Raw genomic sequence first — 24,665 nt, 5'->3', positions numbered from 1 at the left:
CATCCTCAATGATGGCAGAGCCCAACATGAGAGTGCAAAAAGGAGGATGAAGCATTTACAACCATCTTCAACCAGAATTGCCGAGTGGATGATCCTCCTGAGGTCTCCACCATCACAGAAGCCAGTTCCAGCCAATTCGATTCACTCCACGTGATATCAAGTAGCAGCCAAGTGCACTGGATGCAGCAAAAGCTATGGGCCCTGACAACATCCCGGCTGTTGCGTGAAACTTATGCTCCAGAATTAGCCTCTAGCCAAGCTGCTCCAGTACAGCTACAACACTGGCATTTATCCGACAATGTGGAAAACTGCCCAGGTATGTTCTGTCCACAAAAAGCAAGACAAATCCAATCCGGCTAATTACAGCCTCATCAGTCTATTCTCAGTCATTAGCAAAGTGATGGAAGGTGGCGTCAACACTGCTATCAAGTAGCACTTACCAATAACCTGCTCACCGATGCTCAGTTTGAGTTCCGCCAGGACCACTCAGCTCCAGACCTCATTACAGCCTTGGTCCAATCATGGACAAAATTATTGAATTCCAGAGGTGAGTTGAGAGTGACTGCCCTTGACATCAAGGCAGCATTTGACCGAGTGTGGCATCAAGGTGCCCTAGTAAAACTGAAGTCGATGGGAATCAGGGGGAAAACTCCACTGGCTGGAGTCATACCTAACAGAAAGGAAGGTGGTTGTAATTGTTGGAGGTCAATCATCTCAGCTCCAGGACATCACTGCAGGAGTTCCTCAGAGCAGTGTCCTGGGCCCAACCATCTTCAGCTGCTTCATCAATAACCTTCCCTCCATCATAACGTCAGACGTGGGGGTATTCGCTGATGATTGCACAGTGTTCAGTTCCATTCGCAACTCCTCAGAAAATGAAGCAGTCCATGCCCGCAAGCAGCAAGACCTGGACGACATTCAGGCTTGGGCTGATAAGTGGCGAGTAACATTTGTGCCACACAAGTGCCAGGCGATGACTGTCTTCAACAAGCGAGAGTCTAACGACCGCCTCTTGATATTCAATGGCATTACCATCGCCGAATCCCCTACCATCAAAATCCTGGGTGTCACCATTGACCAGAAACTTAACTGCACCAGCCACATAAATACTGTGAATATAAGAGTAGGGCAGAGGCTGGATATTCTGCGGTGAGTGTCTCACCTCCTGACTCCCCAAAGACTTTTTACCATCTACAAGGCACAAGTCAGGAGTGTGATAGAATACTCTCCACTTGCCTGGATGAGTGCAGCACCATCAACACTCAAGAAGCTTGACATCATCCAGGACAAAGCAGCCCACTTGATTGGCATCCCATCCACCACCTTAAACATTCACTCCCTCCATCACTATGGCTGCAGTGTGTACCATCTACAAGATGCACTGTCACAACTCACCAAGGCTTCTTCGACAGCACCTCCCAAACCCGCGACCTCTACCACCTAGAAGGACAAGGACAGCAGATGGATGGGAACACCATCACCTGCAAGTTCCCCTCCAAGTTATACAGCATCCTGACTTGGAAATATATCGGCGTTCCTTCATCGTTGCTGGGCCAAAATCCCTGAACTCCCTCCCTCACAACATTTGTGGGGGTACCTCGCCAGAAGGACTGCAGCGGTTCAAGCAGGCAGCTCACCACCACCTTCTCAAGGGCAATGTGTGAGGTTAGTGCTGCTGATGGTGGAATATGGCATTTGAAGACGCATTCACTGACCTTGACCACTCGTATGAGGTTATTAAACTTCTTCATGCACTGACTCCAGGTCCTCAGGACTACACTGCTGGCATTGACCACATGGGTTCTCTGCTCCCATTGTGACTTGTCTGTTGGCTGGAAGGCCTCCTAGCCCCCTGTGGGAAGAGGACCTCTTTCCTGGATTTGATTTCCTGAACCAATGCCTCCAGTGCTGCATTGGAGAATCCTCATGCTTGTTCTCTGGCCTGTTGAGCCATTACTCAGACTTGTTTTTCTGACAGTAGCCTTCACAGGTACACCTGTTGCAGGCAGAAGGCACCTCCCCTTTAAGAGGTGCAGACTGCCTTTAAGTTGTGCAGACTAGCTTTAATTGCAGCTAGCCTCACACAATGTTGGACCCTCTGTTGAGCGCTCAACCATTCAGCAATGTGTTCAGTGCTCGGCTGAACACTACAATCATGTTAATTAGCTGGCTGGCTGTGCTGCCTGCAATCCTCCAAAAAGACATGGGTTGCTATTGCAACACGATCCCCGTGCCATTTTCTGGGGGCTACCCAATTTCTAACCCATTTTCTCTTCATTTGGGAGCCTCTCTTCAATATTCTGGCAAAAGGACATGATCATGCAACCTGTTCCAGGCCTAATCAATCTCGAATTCTAATGGTATGTGATAATGGTTTGGCTTGATTTGCCCTCTAAATTTCTCTAACTTACTGTAGGGAGGTACCCTCTCTATAAGAAGTCAATGTTGGCAGTCATCTTTTGGGACACTATGCACTTTGGCAAGGCTAATGGAAAACTCAAAGTCAAGGATAGAAAATGAAATTCCAGAATGTTATTACAAAAATAACGACTCCCGTGTTGAATTAAAAAAAAACATTATTAAGCCTGTGAAGAGTTTATTTTAAAATTGCTGGCCTTCTAACCCAAGCCCTTACCTTTATTTTATTTTCAAGGCTAGCTGTGAATATTTTGAGGATATAGGTTGCTTAAACTTAACTTTAGGTTGTTTACAAATACACAATGTGATGATACAGATCTCATTGAAATGATTCACTGTATCCCTTGCGTTTGTTATCATCTGACAAATCGGACTCACAGAGCTTCTGTCTGTGTTCCCTTCTAAACCAAAAGGACATTTGCCAAATGATTTTGCTCTAAAGAACATTTAACACCTTGTTGGAGCCTCAGTGTAACTCCTGAAGAGAAGGAACAAACAGCAAAACATTTGAACAATTTTAAGGCAAAACTGGAGTCGATCAGTCACACATTTTTAAAATGTAGGCCCAGATTTTGCGATCAGCGGCGAACCAACTGTGTTCGTTGAATGTTACAGGTACACGTGCCCATGGAATTTCTGTGGAGTTTTACACTGCGATTTGTATTATCAGACAGTCAAAACAGCCCGGCCCCTTCTACAGGGGATCTGGGATCTGTGTGAACAGGGAAAGCAACGATGCGTCTCCTCAACCAATCAGATTGAAGAATCCTTACTGAGACAGGCACAGTCTAAACCAGGACGTGTGAATTAGAATATTTATTCAATGAAAAATCAGGTGCAGAAAGCAAAATAAAGAGAATGGGATCAAGAGAAGGTGAGCGATAAAAGAGACAGAAAAGACAAGTTAAAAAAATTGTTTATTTAAAAAAATCTCCAATAATAATTAAAATTTGAAGGAATAAGACACCACACTTGTAAAAGTTAATTTTCAGTGCCAGAGAGGTTGTTTGGCAGTAATTAAGACTTATCATACCATTAAAAATTAATTTACATATGAATGGACAAGCCGTAACTTTTTCTGGCATGTTTACTGAGTGTCTAATGGGCAGGTGCTACAGTTTCACACCAGGGGCAAGTACTGCAGTCTCCCTCCAGGGGTAAGTACTGCAGCCTCCCTCCAGGGGTAAGTACTGCAGCCTCCCTCCAGGGGTAAGTACTGCAGTCTCCCTCCAGGGGTAAGTACTGCAGCCTCCCTCCAGGGATAGGTACTGCAGTCTCCCTCCAGGGGTAAGTACTGCAGCCTCCCTCCAGGGATAGGCACTGCAGTCTCCCTCCAGGGGTAAGTACTGCAGCCTCCCTCCAGGGATAGGTACTGCAGTCTCCCTCCAGGGGTAAGTACTGCAGTCTCCCTCCAGGGGTAAGTACTGCAGCCTCCCTCCAGGGGTAAGTACTGCAGCCTCCCTCCAGGGATAGGTACTGCAGCCTCCCTCCAGGGGTAAGTACTGCAGCCTCCCTCCAGGGGTAAGTACTGCAGCCTCCCTCCAGGGATAGGTACTGCAGTCTCCCTCCAGGGCTAAGTACTGCAGCCTCCCTCCAGGGGTAAGTACTGCAGTCTCCCTCCAGGGATAGGTACTGCAGTCTCCCTCCAGGGGTAAGTACTGCAGTCTCCCTCCAGGGGTAAGTACTGCAGCCTCCCTCCAGGGGTAAGTACTGCAGTCTCCCTCCAGGGATAGGTACTGCAGCCTCCCTCCAGGGATAGGTACTGCAGTCTCCCTCCAGGGGTAAGTACTGCAGCCTCCCTCCAGGGGTAAGTACTGCAGCCTCCCTCCAGGGGTAAGTACTGCAGCCTCCCTCCAGGGGTAGGTACTGCAGCCTCCCTCCAGGGGTAGGTACTGCAGCCTCCCTCCAGGGGTAAGTACTGCAGCCTCCCTCCAGGGGTAAGTACTGCAGCCTCCCTCCAGGGGTAAGTACTGCAGCCTCCCTCCAGGGGTAAGTACTGCAGCCTCCCTCCAGGGGTAAGTACTGCAGCCTCCCTCCAGGGGTAAGTACTGCAGCCTCCCTCCAGGGGTAGGTACTACAGCTTCACACCAGGGGCAGGTGCTGCAGCTTCACACCAGGGGTAGGTGCTGCAGCTTCACACCAGGGGTAAGTACTGCAGCCTCCCTCCAGGGGTAGGTGCTGCAGCTTCACACCAGGGGTAGGTGCTGCAGCTTCACACCAGGGGTAAGTACTGCAGCCTCCCTCCAGGGGCAGGTGCTGCAGCTTCACACCAGGGGTAGGTGCGGCAGCCTCCCGCCAGGGGTCGGTGCTGCAGCTTCACGCCATGAGTAGGTGCTACAGCTTCACGCCATGAGTAGGTGCTGCAGCCTCACACCATGAGTAGGTGCGGCAGCCTCACACCATGAGTAGGTGCTGCAGCCTCACGCCATTATGCGTGTTTGAATGCTGAATCACTCAGTGAGATACTGCTAGAGAGAAGCTTGTGGAGGAGCAGGGCAACACGGACACCACCTTCCTGATTCCCGTGTTTAACTGAGCATTTGTGGTCGCCGTAAGTTGCTGTCCAATTTATTTCTTAATAACAGTGGATGCTGTTAGCCTCATTGTTATTCTTACCGCAAGATCTGGGCCATTGTGTTTTACATAGTATTTATAATGCAGAAATAGGCCATTTGGCCCATCAGGTCCATACCAGTTTTTATGCTCCACGTGAGCCTCCGCCCAGCCATCTGCATCTAATCCCGTCAACATATCCTTCTATTCCTTTCTCCCTCATGTGTTTACCTACCTTCCCTTAAATGCATCAATGCTAGTTGCCTCAACTACTCCTTGTGGTAGTGAGTTCCACATTCTAACCACTCTCTGGGTAAAGAAGTGTCTCCTGAATTCCCTATTGGATTCATTAGTGACTATCTAATATTTATGACCCCTAGTTCTGGTCTCTCCCGCAAGTGGAAACATCTTCTCCACATCTACCCTGTGAAACCTTACCATAATCTTAAAGACCTCATCATCTTACCCCTCAATCTATTGTATTCCACAGAAAAGAGACCACCCTTTTCTATCTTTCTTGATAGGTATAACCCCTTAGTTCTGGTATCAGTCTTGTGAATCTGTTTTGCACCTTTACCAGTGCCTCTATATTCTTCTTATAATATGGAGACCAGAACTGTTCACAATACTCCAGCTGTGGTCTAACCAAAGTTCTATACAAGTTTAACATAGCTTCTCTGCTTTTCAGTTCTATCCATCTAGAAATGAGTCCCTGTGCTTGGATTCCTTTTTTTAATGACCTTATTAACCTGCATCGCTACTTTTAGTGATTTGTGTATCTGTACCCCCAGGTCTCTCTGCTCCTGTACCCCATTTAGATTCTTATTTTCCCAAGAATATGTAGCCTGCTTATTCTTCCTACCAAAATGTAAAACCTCACACTTATCTATATTGAAGTTCATTTGCCAATTACATGTCCATTTTATTAATTGGCAAATAAACTTCAATAATTTTTTCCTGTATTTTGTCACAATCCCCCTCTATATTAACTATACTGATCCCCCTTCTGCAATTTGGTATCATCCGCAAATTTTGAAATTGTACTTCTGATTCCCAAGTTCAAATTGTTTATATATATATATATATATGGTGAACAACAGTGGTCCTGACAACGATCCCTGTGGAACACCACTTCCCATCTTTTGGCAGTTTAAATAACCACCTTTAACCCCTACTCTCTGTTTTCTGTTTTGTAGCCAGCTTGCTATCCATTCTGCTACTTGTCCCCTGATCCCACGTGTTCTGACCTTAGTCATAAGCCTACGATGCAGTAGCTTATTGAAGGCCTTTTGAAAATCCAAATATATTACATCTACTACAGTAACCTTATCCACCCTTTCTGTTATCTCAAATAATTCAATAAGGTTGATGGATACAGGGCTGGTGCCAGAGGAATGGAGAACTACAAATGTTGCACACTTGTTCAAAAAAGAGTGTAAGGATAAACCTAGCAACTGCAGGCCAGTCAGTATAACCTCGATAGTGGGGAAGCTATTAAAAACGATATTCCGGGACAAAATCAACAGTCAATTGGACAAGTATCATTAATTAAGGAAAGCCAGCATTGATTTGTTAAAGGCAAATCGTGTTTAACTAACCCTATTGAGTCTTTTGATGAGATAACAGTGAAAGTTGATGAGAGCAATGCAGTTGATGTGGTGTACATGGACTTCCAAAAGGCATTTGATAATGTGCCACATAATAGGCTTACCAGCAAAGTTGAAGCCCATGAAATAAATGGGACGTTGGCAGCATGGATACGAAATTGCTAAGTGACAGGAAACAGAGAGTAGTGGTGAATGTTGTTTTTCAGACTGGAGGATGGTATTCGGTAATGTTCCCCAGGGGTTGGTACTAGGACCACTGATTTTCTTGATGTATATTAATGATTAGACTTGGGTGTGCAGAGCACAATTTCAAAATTTGCAGATGACACAAAATCTGGAAGTATAGTGAGCAGTGAGGAGGATAGTGATAGACAGGCCAATGGAATGGGCGGAAACGTGGCAGATGAAATTTAACGCAGAAAACTGATAATTTTTGGTAGGAAGAATGAAGAGAGGAAATATAAACATAAGAACATGAGAACATAAGAATTAGGAACAGGAGTAGGCCATCTAGCCCCTCGAGCCTGCTCCGCCATTCAATAAGATCATGGCTGATCTGGCCGTGGACTCAGCTCCACTTACCCGCCCTCTCACCGTAACCCTTAATTCCCTTATTGGTTAAAAATCTATCTATCTGTGACATGAATACATTCAATAAGCTAGCCTCAACTGCTTCCTTGGGCAGAGAATTCCACAGATTCACAACCCTCTGGGAGAAGAAATTCCTTCTCAACTCGGTTTTAAATTGGCTCCCCCGTATTTTGAGGCTGTGCCCCCTAGTTCTAGTCTCCCCTACCAGTGGAAACAACCTCTATGCCTCTATCTTGTCTATCCCTTTCATGATTTTAAATGTTTCTATAAGATCACCCCTCATCCTTCTGAACTCCAACGAGTAAAGACCCAGTCTACTCAATCTATCATCATAAGGTAACCCCCTCATCTCCAGCATCAGCCTAGTGAATCGTCTCTGTACCCCCTCCAAAGCCAGTATATCCTTCCTTAAGTAAGGTGACCAAAACTGCACGCAGTACTCCAGGTGCGGCCTCACCAATACCCTATACAGTTTCAGCAGGACCTCCCTGCTTTTGTACTCCATCCCTCTCGCAATGAAGGCCAACATTCCATTCGCCTTCCTGATTATCTGCTGCACCTGCAAACTAACTTTTTGGGATTCATGCACAAGGAAACCAAAAAAAAAAAGGGGGGGGAAAAAAAAAGGGCCTTGTAAATGTCTGGTGTGTCACCCAGGTCGGGTGGCACGGTTTAATGTTTTTTGTTTTTGCAGGTAGACTCTAAAAGAGTTTCATGCACAAGGACCCCCAGGTCCCTCTGCACCTCAGCATGTTGTAATTTCTCCCCATTCAAATAATATTCCCATTTACTGTTTTTTTTCCCAAGGTGGATGACCTCACACTTTACGACATTGTATTCCATCTGCCAAACCTTCGCCCATTCGCTTAACCTATCCAAATCTCTTTGCAGCCTCTCTGTGTTCTCTACACAACCAGCTTTCCCACTAATCTTAGTGTCATCTGCAAATTTTGTTACACTATGCTCTGTCCCCTCTTCCAGGTCATCTATGTATATTGTAAACAGTTGTGGTCCCAGCACCGATCCCTGTGGCACACCACTAACCACCGATTTCCAACCCGAAAAGGACCCATTTATCCCGACTCTCTGCTTTCTGTTCGCCAGCCAATTCTCTATCCATGCTAATACATTTTCTCTGACTCGCGTACCTCTATCTTTTGTGTGGCACCTTATCGAATGCCTTTTGGAAATCTAAATACACCACATCCATCGGTACACCTCTATCCACCATGCTCATTATATCCTCAAAGAATTCTAGTAAATTAGTTAAACATGATTTCCCCTTCATGAATCCATGCTGCGTCTGCTTGATTGCACTATTCCTATCTAGATGTCCCGCTATTTCTTCCTTAATGATAGTTTCAAGCATTTTCCTCACTACAGTTGTTAAACTAACCGGCCTATAGTTACCTGCCTTTTGTCTGCCCCCTTTTTTTAAACAGAGGCGTTATATTAGCTGCTTTCCAATCCGCTGGTACCTCCCCAGAGTCCAGAGAAATTTGGAAGATTATAACGAATGCATCTGCTATAACTTCCGCCATCTCTTTTAATACCCTGGGATGCATTTCATCAGGACCAGGGGACTTGTCTACCTTGAGTCCCATTAGCCTGTCCAGCACTACCCCCCTTGTGATACTGATTGTCTCCAGGTCCTCCCTTCCCACATTCCTGTGACCAGAAATTTTTGGCATGGTTTTTGTGTCTTCCACTGTGAAGACCGAAGCAAAATAATTCTTTAAGGTCTCAGCCATTTCCCCATTTCCCATTATTAAATCCCCCTTCTCATCTTCTAAGGGACCAACATTTACTTTAGTCACTCTTTTCCGTTTTATATATCGGTAAAAGCTTTTACTATCTGTTTTTATGTTTTGCGCAAGTCTACCTTCATAATCTATCTTTCCTTTCTTTATTGTTTTTTTAGTCATTCTTTGCTGTTGTTTAAAATTTTCCCAATCCTCTAGTTTCCCACTAACCTTGGCCACCTTATACGCATTGGTCTTTGATTTGATACTCTCCTTTATTTCCTTGGTTATCCACGGCTGGTTATCCCTTCTCTTGCCGCCCTTCTTTTTCACTGGAATATATTTTTGTTCTGCACTATGAAAGAGCTCCTTAAAAGTCCTCCACTGTTCCTCAATTGTGCCACCATTTAGTCTGTGTTTCCAGTCTACTTTAGCCAACTCTGCCCTCATCCCACTGTAGTCCCCTTTGTTTAAGTATAGTACGCTCGTTTCTGACACAACTTCCTCACCCTCAATCTGTATTACAAATTCAACCATACTGTGATCACTCATTCTGAGAGGATCTTTTACTAGGAGAACTAAAGGGTACAATTCTAAAGTGGGTGCAGGAACAGAGTGACCTGGGGGTATACGTGCACAAATTGTTGAAGGTGGCAGTGCAGGTTGAGAAAATGGTTAAAAAATCATATGGCATCCTTGGCTTCATAAATAAAGGCATAGAGAACAGCAAGGAAGTTATGATGAACCTTTATAAAACACTGGTTCAGCCTCAACTGGAGTATTGTGCCCAATTCTGGGCATCGCACTTTAGAACGGATGTGAAGGCCTTAGAGAGGGTGCAGAAAAGATTTACAAGAATGGTTCCAGGGATGAGAGACTTCAATTACATGGATAGACTGGAGAAGCTGGGTTGGTTTCCTTAGAGCAGAGACGGTTGAGAGGAGATTCGATAGAAGTGTTCAAAATCATGAGAGGTCTGGACAGAGCAAATAGAGAGAAACTGTTCCAATTGGCAGAAGGGTTCAGAACCAGCTGCCACAGATAGAAACATAGAAACATAGAAATTAGGTGCAGGAATAGGACCCTTCGAGCCTGCACCGCCATTCAATAAGATCATGGCTGATCATTCAACCTCAGTACCCCTTTCCTGCTTTTTCTCCATACCCCTTGATCCCTTTGGCCGTAAGGGCCATATCTAATTCCCTTTTGAATATATCTAACAAGCTGGTTTCAACAACTTTCTGCAGTAGAGAATTCCACAGGTTAACCACTCTCTGGGCCCAAGTTTCCACATGATTCGCGCCTGATTTTTAGGAGCAACTGGTGGAGAACGGACTATTTTAGAAATCGCAATTCTCCACATTTTTTTTTCTGCAGTTCTAGTCAGGTAGAACAGTTCTAGTTTAGAACAGAATTTTTTCTTCAAAAGGGGGCGTGTCCAGCCACTGACGCCTGATTTGAAAGTTTCCACAGTGAAAATGTACTCCAAACTAAAGTAGAATGGAGCCAGTGAAGATTTTTGTAGAACTGAAAAAACCTGTTCTACACATTAAAAAATCAGGCGCAGGTTACAAATTAGGCGTCCAGAACAAGGTGAAGGGAACTCATTAAATTTGACAATAAATCCTTATTTATACTTCTACAAATATTATACAAATAAATCCAACCTGAATAAACATTTATAAGCCAAGAAAAGATTAAATAAACCATCTTCCTACCTGTGTGAAAGTGCTTCAGCCAGGGAGAATTCTGCAGCTGTTCGTGCCGCTGAGCGAGAGAGAAGGGGAGAGGGAGGGAGAGAGAGAGAGAGAGAGGGGGAGGGAGAGAGAGAGAGGGGGAGGGAGAGAGAGAGAGGGGGAGGGAGAGAGAGAGAGGGGGAGGGAGAGAGAGAGAGGGGGAGGGAGAGAGAGAGAAGGGGGGGGAGGGAGGGAGAAAGAGAGGGGGGGGAGGAAGGGAGAGAGAGAGGGGGGAGGGAGGGAGAGAGAGGGGGAGGGAGGGAGGGAGGGAGGGAGAGAGAGAGGGGGAGGGAGGGAGAGAGAGAGGGGGAGGGAGGGAGAGAGAGAGGGGAGGGAGGGGAGAGAGAGGGGGAGGGAGGGGGGGAAGGGGGAGAGAGAGGGGGAGGGGGAGAGAGGGGGGGAGGGGGAGAGAGAGGGGGGCGGGAGGGGGAGAGAGGGGGGGAAGGAGGGGGAGAGAGGAGGGGAGGGAGGGGGAGAGAGAGAGGGAGGGAGGGAGATGGAGAGAGAGAGAAGGAGAGGGAGGGAGAGAAAGAGAGGGAGGGAGAGAAAGAGAGGGAGGGAGGGAGGGAGAGAGAGGGAGTGAGGGAGAGAGCGAGAGGGGGGGAGGGAGGGAGAGAGAGGGGGGGAGGGAGAGGGGGGGAGGGAGAGAGAGAGAGAGGGGGGAGGGGGGTGGAGAAGGGAGAGGTCAGGTCGGATCGGATCCAGTCCGGGAGTCGGGTTCAGTGGGGTGGGGGGGGGGGGCGCGGGTCGGGTCGGGGAACAGGAGCGCGGGTCGGGTTGGATCAATCGGGGGGGGGGGTCGGGGGAGCGGGTGTCGGGTCTCGGGTCTCAGGGCGGGGAGCGGGTGTCTGGTCGGCGGTGGGGGGGGAGCGGGTGTCGGGTGGCGGGGCGGGGAACGGGTGTCTGGTCGGTGGGGGTGGGGTAGCGGGTCTCGGGGTGGGACGGGGCAGGGCGGGGGGGGAGTGTGTGTCTGGTCGGCGGGGTGGGGGGGGAGCGGGTGTCGGGTCGGGTCTGGTCGGTGGTGGGGGGGGAGCAGGTGTTGGGTCGGGTCTGGTCGACGGAGGGGGGGGGATGGGGAGCGGGTGTCGGTTCGGGTCTGGTCGGCGGGGGGGGTGGGGGAGCGGGTGTCAGGTCAGGGGGGGAGCGGGTGTCGGGTCTTGTCGGGGGCGGGGAGCAGGAGCTGGCCGTGGGAGGAGCCTCATTCACGCAGCCCCAGTGAGGCCATTGGGCCAGGGCTAGGGGCTGCGTGCTTCGGGCCCCTCCCACACAGTTCGGCGCCTGGAGCTACTGCACTTGCGTGCTGACTGTAACGCGCATGTGCAGAGGTCCCGGCACTGTTTTCAGCGCCGGGACCTGGCTCCGCCCCCCCCCCACAGCTCGTGCTGACTGCGCTGAGGTCCAGAGGACCTGTAAGTAGATGGAGAATACCGAGGATTTTTTTAGGCGTCGTTTTAGGTGCGAAAAACAGGCGCCCAGCTCGGAGGGGCGCCCGTTTTTTTTCTTGTGGAAACTTGGGCCCTCTGAGTGAAGAAGTTTCTCCTCATCGCGGTCCTAATTCTTAGAGTGTGACCCCTGGTTCTGGAACTCCCCAGCAATGGAAACATTCTTCCTGCATCTAACCTGTCCAATCCCATCAGAATTTTACATGTTTCTATGAGATCCCCGCTCATTCTTCTAAACTCCAGTGGATACAAGCCCAGTTGATCCAATCTCTCCTCATATGACAGTCCTGCCATCCCGAGAATCAGTCGGGTGAACCTTCGCTGCACTCCCTCAATAGCAAGAACGTACTTCCTCAGATTAGGAGACCAAAACTGAACACAATATTCCAGATGAGGCCTCACCAAGGCTCTGTACAACTGCAGTAAGACCTCCCTGCTCCTATACTCAAATCCTCTAGCTATGAAGGCCAACATGCTGTTTGCCTTCTTCACCGCCTGCTGTACCTGCATGCCAACTTTCAATGACTGATGAACCATGACACCCAGGTCTCATTGCACCTCCCTTTTCCTAGTCTGTCACCATCCAGATAATATTCTGTATTCCTGCTTTTGCCACCAAAGTGGATAACCTCATATTTATCCACATTATTCTGCATCTGCCATGCATTTGTCCACTCACTTAACCTGCAGCCGCTTAGCATCCTCCTCACAGCTCATACCACCACCCAGCTTAGTGTCATCTGCAAACTTGGAGATATTACCTTCAATTCCTTCATCTAAGTCATTGATGTATATTGTAAATAGCTGGGGCCCCAGCACTAAACCCTGCGGCATCCCACTGGTCACTGCCTGCCATTCTGAAAAGGACCCATTTATTCCAACTCTCTGCTTCCTGTCTGCCAACCAGTTCTCTATCCACGTCAATACAATACCCCCAATACCATGTGCTTTAATTTTGCACACTAATCTCTTGTGTGGGACCTTGTCAAAAGCCTTTTGAAAGTCCAAATACACCACATCCACTGGTTCTCCCTTGTCCACTCTACTAGTTACATCCTCAAAAAATTCTAGAAGATTTGTCAAGCATGATTTCCCTTTCATAAATCCATGCTGACTTGGACCGATCCTGTCACTGCTTTCCAAATGCGCTGCTATTTCATCTTTAATAATTGATTCCAACATTTTCCCCATTACCGATGTCAGGCTAACCAGTCTATAATTCCCTGTTTTCTCTCTCGCTCCTTTTTTTAAAAGTGGTGTTACATTAGCTACTCTCCGGTCCATAAGAACTGATCCAGAGTCAATAGAATGTTGGAAAATAATCACCAATGCATCCACTATTTCTCGGGCCACTTCCTTAAGTACTCTGGGATGCAGCGTATCAGGCCCTGGGGATTTATCGGCCTTCAATCCCATCAATTTCCCTAACACAATTTCCTGATTAATAAGGATTTCCTTCAGTTCCTCCTTTTCGCTAAAGCGATTTAAGGTGATTGGCAGAAGAACCAAAGGTGACATGAGGAAAAACATTTTTATGCAGCGAGTGATTAGGTCCTGAATACACTGCCTGAAAGGGTGGTGGAAGCAGATTCAATTGTGGCTTTCAAAAGGGAATTGGATAGGTACCTGAAGGAAAAAATTCAGGGCTGTCGGGAAAGGGCGGGGGAGTGGGACTAGCTTGATGTGCTCTTGCAGAGAGCCGGCACGGGCCCGACAGGCCGAATGGTGTCCTTCTGTGCGGTAACCATTCTATGTTTCTAGGTTGGTTGAGCATGACCTTCCCTTTTGAAATCCGTGCTGGCTATTCTTTATTATATTTTCAGTTCCTAGATGTTTTTCTGTTATATCTTTGAGTAAGGATTCCATTATCTTTTCTACCACCGACATTAAGCTAACTGGTCTATCGTTCCCTTGATTTGTTCTATCTCCCGTCCTAAATATAGGAATCACATTAGTTGTTCATCAGTCCTCTGGCACTAATCCCTTTTCCAATGGATTTTTATTAGAAGAAAGCCTATTTAGTATATTTTTAAAGTTTTACCATGATCATTAAAAAATTAATAGCTACTACTCATTATAGGGTTTAATTTCCTCTACTCGCTGATAGGTTTCTACTCCCCATTTCTTCACTATCAGGGAATGAAGGAAAAATTCCTGGTTTATTGTTAAAATACAATCAATGCGTATGGCTGTGTACCTTTGTTTTGTCAGTTTTAATGTTATTTGTTCATATCGTTTGCTGTGCTGCTGTGTAAAGTTTTGAAGTTCTGATTGATTGCTGGTCCTGGTGCTTCAAAAATGAACAATAAACTAAACCTTGACTTTGAACTTTGACTACTTGCATTCTGGATGTTTGTGTTTACCAGATAAGTAAACCTTATCACTACAGTTTACCATACCCACCCCCATTCCCCATTAGCTATCACTCAGCATGTTGTGGTAGGAATGTGATCTGGAGCTGCTGTGTCCCATATTTAAAGCAAATATATTACTTTTACAACATAAGGAACAGAAGCTTATTATAAATAACATTTTCAGTTATAAGGATATTCAGATTTCACAGCACAGATACAGTTTGTGTACTGACTCTAACTGTGGAAAATAATTTAAAGGGCTAATGGAATGCTGGTCTTTACATCTAGAGAATTATAATACAAGGGGGTAGGAGTCATGCTACAGCTGAAAGCTCTGGTTAGACCACACTTGGAGTACTGTGAGCAGTTCTGGGCACCACATTGTAGGAAGGATATATCGGCCTTGGAGGAAGTGCAATGTAGGTTTACCAAAATGATACCCAGACTTCAAGGGTTAAATTACGATGAGAGATTACGCAAATTAGGGCTGTATTCCTGGAATTTAGAAAGTTACGGGATGATTTGATCAAAGTTTTCAAGATATTAAATGGAACAGATAGGGTAGATAGAGAGAGATAAACTATTTCTGCTTGTTGGGGCATCTAGGACTAGGGAGCATAGTCTAAAAGTTAAAGCCAGGCCTTTCAGGAATGAATACAACAGGTGGTAGAAGTTTTCTGTTTACCTCTGTAGGTACATGCTCACTGAGGGCATTTTCATTAGAATAGGTTCCTCATCCGCTATTGCTTCATTTAACACCACGGCCTGCAAATGGTCTATTGTGTCCAGTAGCTTCTCCGAGACCACTCTTTGCTGAAAAGTAAAAATATATCTTTTCAAAACGGCACAGCATGGCTCCTTTCATTTTTAACAGTGTGTTATGATTTAATTATGAAAAGTTTGAGCTCATTCTATCCTTAATTGAGCCATATTTACCGTATCTGTGGCCAAATCATCCTGTTCATCATTACCTACTGTCGCTTCGAGAACATTGTTAACCACATTAAAGAGGGTATTTGCTGCAATGCTCCTTTTCTCTGGGTCCTCATCATCCACGACCCTAAGAGTCAGCAACGATTTACCCATGCTCAGAAGGGTTGCACTGGCTTCCAACTTAAAAGGAGATAGAAAATAAATTAACACACTTTAATATTCTGCCTCGACATAATGGGGTAGACCAATAATTTAAGCACATTTTCCCCTCTTGACTTTATCTTGTTTTTCAATTATGTTTTCAATCAAGAAAAAGTGTTAATAATTGGGGGTTCATGTCACATTAGGAATGAACACCTTGAGATAGATCTTTTATCTCTACCTATCCTGTTACTGAATTGGATTTCCATTATAAAAACTTCCTGGAAGAAGGAACCAGAGCAAGAGCAGTTAGGATCATTGGAGAAAAGGTGGGAAGAGATTCGAAATGATTCACTGGAGGTACCTGTGATGTAGAGGTAAGTTCATCAGACCTGTGGGTTAGCTGTTTTAGAACTTCCGAAACTTCAAGAGCCTTGTGCAGTGATGAGACGTCCACAATGGACAAGTTCGAAAGCATTATCTCCCTCAACTTGGGGATGTTTTTGGTAGCAGAAAACAGAAACAGACATAATTACTCTTCAGTGAAATCTTCTTTGTACAATAAATGCATATTTCTGTTAGGAAATCACTCAGATTTGAGCTGAGGTCTGCACTCACATGAATTAGGTTGTTTGAACTGCGTTAATTCAAGTGACATGGATTAGAGCTAACCTCTAAAGTTCTGTCCCTTCAAGAAAGCTACTTTGAGATTTCAACATTTTTCTCTTTATTAGATGATGAATGAGAGCAACTGTGGTTATTCTGCTGCGTAAAGACTCAGGAACAATCATTAAGGATGGTATCTACTAGATTCACAGCAGTTTTAACAACTGAAATAAGTGTATGGGCAACCCGTGTCTTTGAAAACTAACTATGAAGATGTAACATGTAGCCCAATTTGAGAGCTCTTCAACATTAATTGCTGTGACATTGTAGAGTACCTTGTACAACATGTAGTGCCATTTTTTAATGTCTCCTTTTGGACTACAGTACTGTACTGAAGTGTTAGCCAAATCATATGCTCGAATCCTGCAGTAGGGCTTGAACCCAGGACCTTCTGACTTGGAAGCAAGAGTGTTACCATTGACACTTGAAAAAAGACAAAGGGCTGGATCTTCCGCTGCTGTCTGTCTCTGGTTACACCCTGGAGGGGCAGCAATGGTGGCGGTGAGCTTTTCTGGGTGGCTTTCAATGCTGTGCCGGGGTTTACAGGGCCAGTTTCAACGGGTGCAGAGCATTACCGCCTGGAGGAGGCGAGCAGGTGTGCAACGCCCCTACTTGCGACACTAACTCGATTTTTGATTCCCACCCGACCCGTAGTGCCCCGTAGCGCGCCCCAGTGGGAACGCCTTGAAAGCAAGCATTCAAAGCTGTAGCGGCTGCAGTGAGGTAAGGAGTGCAGAGCTCAGGTAAGTGTGATTGTTTTTTCTTTTACTTTTTTTCCGATTTATGTTGTGGTGGCATGGGCTATGTATTGGGAATATTTTTGGTGTTTTTTTTTCAGGTTTTTGTTTACTCCCTAGACCTCTCTTAATTTTCGCATGCTCAGCCGGCCTAGTGCCCTAAGAGAGGTGTACAACGCCTCCCTTAGCGCTGTGCCCTGAGACTCAGGGCCCAGCTTCCCAATTTTGCTGACTAAGGCGCAAACTTTTTCCAGTCGGTGTCAGGACTGCCCCGCCGTCATGAATGCTCCAATATCCCAAAATCCCAAAATCCTGCCCAAAGGGTTATGCTCAAAATGTTAACCTGTCTTTTTTCTTTTTGCAGATGCTGACTTCCTAGTGTTTATTTTCAGCATTTTCTATTTTTGTTTCATATATCTAGCATTTGAAATGTCAGTATTTGTTTTCTCTATTTGATCCAAGAGATCCTGCGACAGGTTTCATGCAGAATTCTTGATTTTATAACCATTAGAGAATGAGGATAAAACTGCTGTTTTTTTTTAAAAGATTCTACTGAATCAATATTAACATAAGGATTTCATCCTAGAGGCTCTTTTGGGGTGAGCAGCAGAAATTGGTAGATGCCAATAGCAACAGTGATATTGATAACATATGATCAAAACTGATAACCAACTGAACTTCCAGCATTTCAAAGTTTTTGTTCCAAACCTTAAATTGATAGCATGGGGATATTGGACTATTATGAATTTGAGCCCCTTTTCAGAACTAAAGGGCATGGTTATTGATGCTTTATACATTTGTATAATAGCCCTTTTAAAAAAACAAATGATACCTGTTTTTTGTCATCCAGAGCCAGTTTGCCTGTGACTCCTGCCCTGGCCTCCTGATTCAGTATAGAAGAGACTGACTCAAACAGTTGGATCAGTAAAGAACTGTTGGTCGTTGCATCTGGCATATCCTCTACATTTTCTGATAGTAGTGTTGCTAGATCCTTGTCGATACCAGTGTTTGGGAACTCATGAACCTGCAATTAGATATAGTGGGGAAAATAAACGTAATAAGTTTATACGAAAGCAAAATACTGCAGATGCTGGAAATCTGAAATAGAAACAGAAAATGCTAGAAATAGTCAGCAGGCCAGGCAACATCTGTGGAGAGAGAAACAGAGGGCTGGATTTTACCAACCTCGGCAGGTCCATGGCGAGCGATGGGTCCCGAATCCAGTGTTGGCTCCAGCCTGCTGTGTAAAATGATTTTCCTCTGATGGGGCTTGTAAAGCCCACTCAGCGCGGTTGCCTGCCAATTGAAGGAAGCGGGTCTGCTGATGTCATTTGATGACACATCAACAGACAGTTTCCTCACAGGGACCTTGCGCAAATTGATTTTGACATGTGAGCTGTCAGTGTTCTACAGCACTGAGGTGCTGCAAACACCGACATGCACTGCACAGAGGTGCACGGGGAGGTTCTCTTCCCTTCCAATGGCCAGAAAAGACCTCTCCAGGACACCAACACAGCAGCCTGGTTGCACATTGCACAGGAGGGCACAAGCAGCGATGTCATCAGGAGAACCAGACTGCAGTGACACAATCCTTTCAATGATCTCAGTAGATCACAAAATGTTACTGTGCAGCCCCGCTCAACCTCATCCTGCTATGCCACTCATCACATTCCCATCACTCTGCCTTCCCTACCCTACTCCTGCACATCCTTACTCACACCAACTTACCTTGCACCTCCACCCAACGCTCTCTCTCTATCTACATTATCACATCCCCATCTCACCAGCCACCCCTCGCACACACCCTCATCGTAGTCCAATTATACCAACTAACAACACACAATGGTGTTGTGTGTTTTAGCCACTGTTCATGTGAAGTTTCTGTTAATGTGCTGCAAAACATTGAAATCTTTATTTTCAACACTTTCTGTTCTTGGACAGATGTGTGTGCACACTTGGAAGAGGCTTAGTGAGTTGCAGTGAATGGTGAGACATAACAGTACCCCCCACAATGATGTTGAGTGTGAAAGGAATGGCTTGGGCATTGTAGGGATGTATTATGTTGTCGGTGTGGGGTGGTGCCAACCTGGCGCATCATGTGGCAGCCAGAGTGAACAACATCAAGTGAAGTAACCCTGGCCATGGTGAGGCCATCCCTGGTGTTCCAGGTAGCAATGTGGTCGGGTGCTGATGCCCTCTGTCCTGTGCAGCATCAGGTGATTGTGAAGAAAGTTGTTGGTGTTGTTGGTGCTGCTGGTGTGTCTCGTGACGCTGGTGTTGGGGCTGATTGTGGTGGGATTATGAGGATCAAGGTGAGATAGTTTCAAGGGAACAAATGCTGATGGAATATATGGCGGTTGTAGTAGAAATGACAGAAGTGATCTGTCAATGGTGGAAGAGGTAATGAGGTCAGACTGGATGGAGACTGGTGTAAAGACGTGCAGCGTTCTGAATCTGTAGTGGTAATGCAGTTAATAGAAGCTAATGCCAAAGGGAACATTTCTCAATCAGCTGCGAGCTGTGACTTGACATTTGAAGCTGTCAGCTCATCAGCTGAAACAGTGGCAAATGACGTCCCACCTCAGCGGCTGGACACAGCGGGAAACCAATGGACGAACTATCAAAATCAAAAAGCTGGGAAAAAAGCATTGTTAAGTGGCTGTAAACAAGCCACGAATGATTTCAATTGCTTCCCCCATCGCTGTGTGTCAGGTCTGCTCAACGCTGGCAGACCCGACATTTTGGAAAGGTGAGTGGTGGCAGGTTGAGAGCGGGGTCATGACCCCCTGTCAAAAATCATTTTTTTCCTATTTGCCCCACCACCGATGACCCCCAGAAAATTCTGCCCAGAGTTAATGTTTCAGGTCCATGACCTTTCATCAGAGCCTTTGGTCAGTGATAAGGTTATTGTTAGTACAGCTTGTCCCTTTTTAAATAAATATTTTTGCTGTGGCCCCAAACCTGCTGTCGGCGCACTACAACATTTACAGGTTAGGAATGTGCAACAAATTAGCAAGAAGGAATCAACCAAGTTTGAATTTCACCAATTGAACTCAAATACCAGCATGGCAGTTTGTGAACTTGAATTGAGTTTTAAAAAATCTGGAAATAAAAAATTGGCGTCAGTAAAAGTGGCCATGAAGCTGGCGGATTGTCATAAAATCCCAACTGGTTCCTCTGAGGAAGGAAACCTGCTGTCCTTACCCGATCAGCCTATATGTGATTCCAGTCTCACGCCAACATGGTTGACTCTCAACAGCTCTCTGAGGTGGCCAAGCAAGCCACTCTGTTGTATCATACCCAGGCAACTAGGGATGGACAATAAATGCGAGCCTTGCCAGCCACAGCCTGGGAATGAATAAAAAAATTCACAAGACACTAATGGATGAGGATGGTGTCTTGGCCCATCTTCAGTCATCCATCCAGAAGAACCTATACTCCCACTAATGCTGCATCTAAAGCATCAGTTTTAACTCAGGGTGGGAATTGGGTGGATGAGAGCCGAGGCAGATGGCAAAACCTCGGCTGAATGAAGCCTGGTAAATCTTTATGCCCAGGCCTCATCTGCTTGCCCAGTGGTCAGTTTCCCGCTCGAAGCCGGCAGGAAGTGGCAGGTGGCCTAAACCTTCCTTGTGGGGCCCAGAAGAAAGTAGAAATAACTAACCTCTTTGAGCCTCTTTGGATCATGGCTCCTCTGCCCACTAGGGCGACCTGGTGAGAAAGCCATAACCGCTTCCCCGCTCAGGCTCATGGCTAAAATAGTCGTAACTGTTATGTCTTTAATACTCTTATGAATGACTCCACGACGTCTAGTATTGTACTTGAGCTGTTGTGACCTTAGTCCCATTTATTGTAACTCCAGAGTGAGGCACAAGCATGGTGGGTAGCCTTTTATACTGGGCCCTGCACACCTATGCAGGCACTGCAGTGCCCTCTAGTGGCACACCTTATGTAACTATACAGTTAGTATACATGGTTTACATACATGACAGTAACAGTAATAATTGTGCATGCCTCACAAATCTCCTCGCTCGTCTTTCTCAACATTGGGATAAACCAACTAACCCTGGGGGATTAAATTACTCACTCATTTCAAATGTGTTTGTGACTCATATGCAACAGAGCTGTTGGGGAAAAATTGTGAATGGTGAGCTCATACCAACATCAATGATGTGATGACAACCCCATGCAGCGAGATCATGGATCTATTCTGATAATCAGCATACACTGAAACAAACAAGGGATGGATTGTAATCAGCACATCAGCAAAAACTCGCAACGCAAAACATTGTCTTATCTTTTCTCTTCAGATATAAAAACAGAAAATGCTGGAAACACTCAGCAGGTCAGGCAGCCTCTGTGGAGAGAGGAACAGAGTTATCACTTCAGGTTGGGTGAAATTTCATCGGAACTGGGAGTGTTTCCAGTATTTTCTGGGGCCACAGCTGCCCCCTGCACTTATTCTGTTTCTGTTGTTTTTACTGACGCGGTGGATGTAGTGGTCTCTTGAATCAAATTCCACTCTTTGGTCTTTTTTTCCAGTAGCCCTGGAAATCGGTCATAATGGGGGCGGAAGTGCAGCGGTGAGCAGAAGTTCTCACCCCAGAGGGGGTGGAAGGGGGGTGGGTGGGCGGAGCGTCCACCACTGTCACTCGTCAGCGTAGCGCTGATTACATCATCGTGCTGGCGTGTCACCGCATCTCTTCCCTTCACTTAAAGGGTAGAGCCTGTGCGATTCTTGAACTTAGGTCCCTTGGTCCACCAGAGAGGGTTTTGGCTGGGCCAACGGCCTGGCACCCAAGAGGGGCTGCCAGGCTGCCAATTGGTAGCCGGGCTGAAACCGGGGGCATAATTGTCAACCCGACATGGCAGTCGGCCGACAAAAAAAATTAAGATGGCGGCCGAGGCAGTAGGTCCTCCCCTTTAATGGCAGCCGCATTTTAAAAGAATTCCAAGCACAGTGCACCGGCAGAAAAAGCTGCTGGTGGTACTGAGTGGCGGCAGCAAGATTTTCTCCGCGGAATTTCACCATCGGTGGGGGCGGGAACATCGGCTACGCGCACTCTGATGACACACTTTGGATGGATCAGCAGCAGTGGAGCGGCAGTGGGGGGAGCGGGTCACTGCCGGGATACCGGAGGAGCGGAATTTTCAAAATGGCGGCCATTCCATTCCACTGCATGGCCGCTGATTTCCAGCGGTATCAGGCCTTAAGGGAAGGGGCAATTTCGGCAGATATCCAGCACTGCAGTATATTGCTTTTGCTTTTCTCTTCAGATATTGATCGCCCTACTTATTATCGCAGTTTCTATTTTATTTCTGACTTCCAGCATTTACATTTATTTAATCAGCTTCTTCTGTTCTGTTTAGAACTATTTAGGTCCTTCCAGGAATTGATTATTCCAAAGTATAAAGGCAAAGCAAACAACATACCGTCGCTGCAATGATAACACTGGTAAAGGAGCCCACACTGTTTCGGACAGTGACTGTGATATTCAACTGGTCGTCATTCTTCGAGTCTCCCAGTGGTAGGTAAGTGGGTGGCAATATCGGCTGTGATCCACAGTGTAAAGGAACATCTGAAAAGACACCAAACACATGATGATCTGAAATGCACTGCCTGAAATGCACTGCCTGGAAGAAGATTCAATAAGAACTTTTAAAAGGGAATTGGATAATTACTTGAAGAAGAGAAAATTGCAAGTTTAGGGGGATAGGGCAGGGGAGTGGACATAGGCACGATGGGCCAAATGGCCTCCTTCTGTACTGTAAGATTCCAGGATTCCATGATTAAGTTAACTCCTATCTAGATAACCCATAAAATGGGGTAAATTAGTTAAAACATACTTGTTAAATTCTGACGGTAAATGGAATCTATCAGTAATATCCAGCTTTAACTATGTCTTCTATGTTCTTGCCAAGTCATATTGCTCTTGTTTCAATCATTACTCCTGGTAATCTCATGATCAATTTAAAATACATTTCCATGGCCATATGAATTAACTTTAAACATATTAATGTCCCAGCAAAGTTTCCATGATTCACCATCCATATTTGATGGATGTTGTCTGTTTTGTTGTGATAGTCAAAGATCCATTTTACTTTTCAGAATTTATGGGAGGAATTTTAACTTCCCAGAGCTGGTGAGGGTGGGATAAAGTTTTTTTAAATGGACAATCTGCTGCTAACCCGCCCACTTCCGGTTTTACGGAGGTGGATTGGAGGGAAGGCAACCAAACCGTTCTCAGGAAACGGGTCAGTAACTAAACATTGCAAAATACTCCTGGATCGCTCTGTGATTGTAAACTGATGGGAGTGTGCTTTTCTCTGTTTGCTACTGATAGGGGAAAAGGGCAGTGCAAGTGTAAGGCGAAGTTCCCAATTGTTTTCAAAATGTTCTGCAAATAGGGCAACCTGGTATATGGACAGAACCTGCAGGAAGGGTACACTCCAGATAACCGGTTTCCCTCTCACTGTCTGCTCCACCTTTCCACTCATTCCATAGGAACATAGATCAAGAGTAAGCCATTCAACCCCATGATCCTGTTCCGCCATTCAATGTGATCGTGGCTGATCTGCAACCAGTTTTTGACAGGACACACATCATTCTCTGATGTCAATTGGTCGTATAACCACAGTGGCCAATACCTTGATGTATAGGTGTGGCGGAGGAGCGTCGAGAAATCATGGCGGAAGTGCGGCAAATGTTTTGTGGTGAAGGAGCGGCGGGAGATCGTGGCGGAGGAGTGGTGAGAGATCGTGGCGGAGGTGCGGTGAATGTTTGTGGCGAAGGAGCGGCGAGAGATCGTGGCGGAGGTGCGGCGAATGTTTGTGGCGAAGGAACGGCGAGTGATCGTGGCGGAGGAATGGTGAGAGATCGTGGCGGAGGAGCGGTGAGAGATCGTGGCGGAGGTGCGGTGAATGTTTGTGGTGAAGGAGCGGCGAGAGATCGTGGCGGAGGTGCGGCGAATGTTTGTGGCGAAGGAACGGCGAGTGATCGTGGCGGAGGAATGGTGAGAGATCGTGGCGGAGGAGCGGTGAGAGATCGTGGCGGAGGTGCGGTGAATGTTTGTGGCGGAGGAGCGGTGAGAGATTGTGGCGGAGGTGCGGTGAATGTTTGTGGCGGAGGAGCGGTGAGAGATCGTGGCGGAGGTGCGGCAAATGTTTGTGGCGAAGGAGTGGAGGGTGTGAGTCCCAGAAGAGCCGAGGGCCCAGGGGCAGCACGGGCCAGCCCACACTGCAATATGTGTGCACACTAGGTCCGTGCAGCAGAGCTGGTCTCCAGTCGTCCTGGTTTACCCTTGCCACTGAATAAAGGCCTAGCTCTGTCAAGCCCGTGTGGTGGCTTATGTGCAACAGTCACTACACGTTAAAAAAAATTCCACGCACAGGCATCTTCCACTCCTCGAGTTGAGGACTGGAATATCGGGTCCTCCATTGAAACGTCTATGAACTCATTCCTTTTGGTGTGGAAGCAAGTCATCCTCGTTTGCGGGACCGCCTCTAATGATGGGTAACTAAAATATTTTAAGGAGGTTGCATGCCTCTATTTTAAGTACAGTTTTATTTTTAACACCTGAAGAGCAGGTTTCCCAGGCCTCGGAAAACTCAGCAGTTGAAGGGAGGTGAGAAAAGCAAAATCCATCAGGTAATTGCCTGTACAACACTGCTTATGGGGCATGGGGAGCAGGAGTGCAACCCCCTGGCTCATCAAACTCCGCTGTTTACCACCCCCTCCCAATCGA

General features: G+C 46.4%; 1 protein-coding gene across 1 annotated transcript in view; it reads right to left on the bottom strand.

Moving 5' to 3' along the window:
* pkd1l2a (polycystic kidney disease 1 like 2a) overlaps positions 1 to 24,665 on the bottom strand; it is a 215,554-nt gene that overhangs the window by 118,571 nt on the left and 72,318 nt on the right. Inside the window, exons 16-20 of the mRNA XM_070896864.1 lie at positions 22,354 to 22,499; positions 17,753 to 17,944; positions 15,882 to 16,007; positions 15,380 to 15,556; positions 15,129 to 15,256 (exon numbers count right to left, since the gene is read on the bottom strand). Coding sequence (XP_070752965.1) covers positions 15,129 to 15,256; positions 15,380 to 15,556; positions 15,882 to 16,007; positions 17,753 to 17,944; positions 22,354 to 22,499 — 769 coding nt within the window. The remainder of the gene's footprint in view (positions 1 to 15,128; positions 15,257 to 15,379; positions 15,557 to 15,881; positions 16,008 to 17,752; positions 17,945 to 22,353; positions 22,500 to 24,665) is intronic.

The sequence above is a fragment of the Pristiophorus japonicus genome, chromosome 13 (assembly GCF_044704955.1).
Source record: "Pristiophorus japonicus isolate sPriJap1 chromosome 13, sPriJap1.hap1, whole genome shotgun sequence".
Lineage (NCBI taxonomy): Eukaryota > Metazoa > Chordata > Chondrichthyes > Pristiophoridae > Pristiophorus > Pristiophorus japonicus.
The sequence above is the reverse complement of the archived record's forward strand: the minus strand, read 5'-3'. Positions and strand labels throughout refer to the sequence as shown.